We start from the raw sequence: 1,907 nt of genomic DNA on the forward strand, positions 1-1,907 counted from the left end.
TTTCTTGAATCCTGATTACCTTAGAGGCAGTGAGCAGGAGGTCTGCTCTCATCTGATGAAGCCCTCTTCCTGATAGTGTGAGTTGCTGATAGAATCCAGTTGCTGTAGGCATGCACATGAAATTCCAGGCTAGTGTGAAAAAAATTGATGAAGTAATCAGAACTCTGCCTGCTGCTCTGGTTTCATTTGTAAAACATAACAGACGGCTTTTGTGTGGCTGACAACTGCCCCTTCCCAAGTGCAAGATTTTTATTACCCCGGACATGTTGTAACTCACAGCTCTTAACAGATTCAGAAGCCCCAAACAGCTCGGGCCTTAACTTCAGACCGGTGCCGGAGGCAAGCAGCTGCAGCGCCACAAAGGAATGGAGCTGGGATCTGCAGCGGTGTGCAAGGCAGAGCCTGTGCTGGGGGCAGCAGTCGTCCAACAGCCGGGTCGTTAATCTGAGATCTGCTGAGCACCTGTGTCTGCATGTAGCACCTGGTGTGGGACTGAGACCATACTACAGCTGGTACTGCCACACATCCTGACACCCTGAAGGAAGGCAGGCTTCCCATCCTGGAACTGCAGGCACTTTTCTTATGTCCTCAGCATGTGGTTCAAGCTGATGAGTGAAAAACATGAAAGCAGGAAGAGGGAAGTCAAGTCATATGAGAGCTGCAGTTGGAATGCTCTGAGCTGCTGCTTGGATGTTTCTCTTATAATGCACTCTGCTAAGAAGCCAGCCTGGACATCTCACAGTGCAAATTATTGCACTTGCTTGCAACGCTTTTATCCTAAATGATTCCTGGTGCCTGGGTGTTGGGATCACATGACATCAACTTAATTATCTTTTAGGTTTGCTTTCTTTCGAGTTTTGCCACGCTCAGGAAGAATAGTTTTAAGCGTCTCTGAGCGAAGCACACAGAGCACATGGCAGTATTCGTCCCTCTGTAAGAAGCATCACACCGAGCAGCAATTTCAGTTGATTATTCACTATGAAACCGGAGGGGGCAGCGTGATTATCCGGACTGACCTCCTGCCTGACTCAAAGCACGGGGCTTCTCTCACCTGGGAACGAGCAACTACTTGAGCCAAAGCACACCGACAGGGAACGGACTTTCAGCACTGAGTAATGCTGTGAGGTGGGAGGGGAACTGACGGTCTTAAGTTGTTCCAAAGTCTAATTGTGTTCGTTGTTTACAAATGTACCCCTTTGTTCTAACCAGCCCTTCCGTAGGGTTGGTTTACAGCTCTGGGACGTGACAGCATTTCCCTTCCTCCCCACAGGCACAGCTTTCTCTAAGGCCCAGCAGGTTGCGCTCGTTGGATTTTATTTTATTTTTTTTATTATTGTTATAAGTTCGTTTGTCCGTAAACCTTCTCTGTAGCTTTTTCATCCCAGTTCACCGACGCTCTCCCAACACCGCGCTGATTTCCAGAGCTCGCCCTTCTCTCTCTGTATGCAGAGCCGTAATTTCAACGACGCGCGCTGCGGTACCTCACAGGCTCCTACAACTGCTGCTCGCGAGCAGCCGGCTTGGAACGCCGGGTGCGAGCCGAGGCCGTGCGGGACGACCGGGCACGGACGGCCGCAGCCTACAGAGAGGCGGTTTGAAGGAACAAACTGCCCCCTGCGGTTCCGTTCCAGAGCGCAGCCTCGCCTCAGGTGAGGCCCCGTTCTCGCGAGACCGCTGCGACGGAAGTTCTCGCGGGAGCACCGCTCTCGTATAATCTCGCGCGAAGAGCCGGCTCTCCCTTTTCCGCGGCGCGGTGGCACCATGGCGGTCGGCAAGAATAAGCGCCTGACTAAAGGGGGCAAGAAAGGCGCCAAGAAGAAAGTGTGAGTGCGGCCGGGTGAGACGCGGTGGGACGCGGGGACATCGCCTGGCGCGCGGCGGCCGCAGGATGCCGCGGGTGTGAGGCG

At 53.1% G+C, this 1,907-nt stretch overlaps 1 protein-coding gene across 1 annotated transcript in view; it reads left to right on the top strand.

Annotated features, from left to right (window-relative positions):
• Window positions 1–1,688: 1,688 nt before the first annotated feature.
• RPS3A (ribosomal protein S3A) overlaps window positions 1,689–1,907 on the top strand; it is a 3,436-nt gene continuing 3,217 nt past the window's right edge. The window contains exon 1 of the mRNA XM_003205439.4: window positions 1,689–1,823. Coding sequence (XP_003205487.1) covers window positions 1,762–1,823 — 62 coding nt within the window. The 5' untranslated portion in view covers window positions 1,689–1,761. The remainder of the gene's footprint in view (window positions 1,824–1,907) is intronic.

This window comes from Meleagris gallopavo, chromosome 4 (assembly GCF_000146605.3).
Source record: "Meleagris gallopavo isolate NT-WF06-2002-E0010 breed Aviagen turkey brand Nicholas breeding stock chromosome 4, Turkey_5.1, whole genome shotgun sequence".
Taxonomy (NCBI): Eukaryota; Metazoa; Chordata; class Aves; order Galliformes; family Phasianidae; genus Meleagris; species Meleagris gallopavo.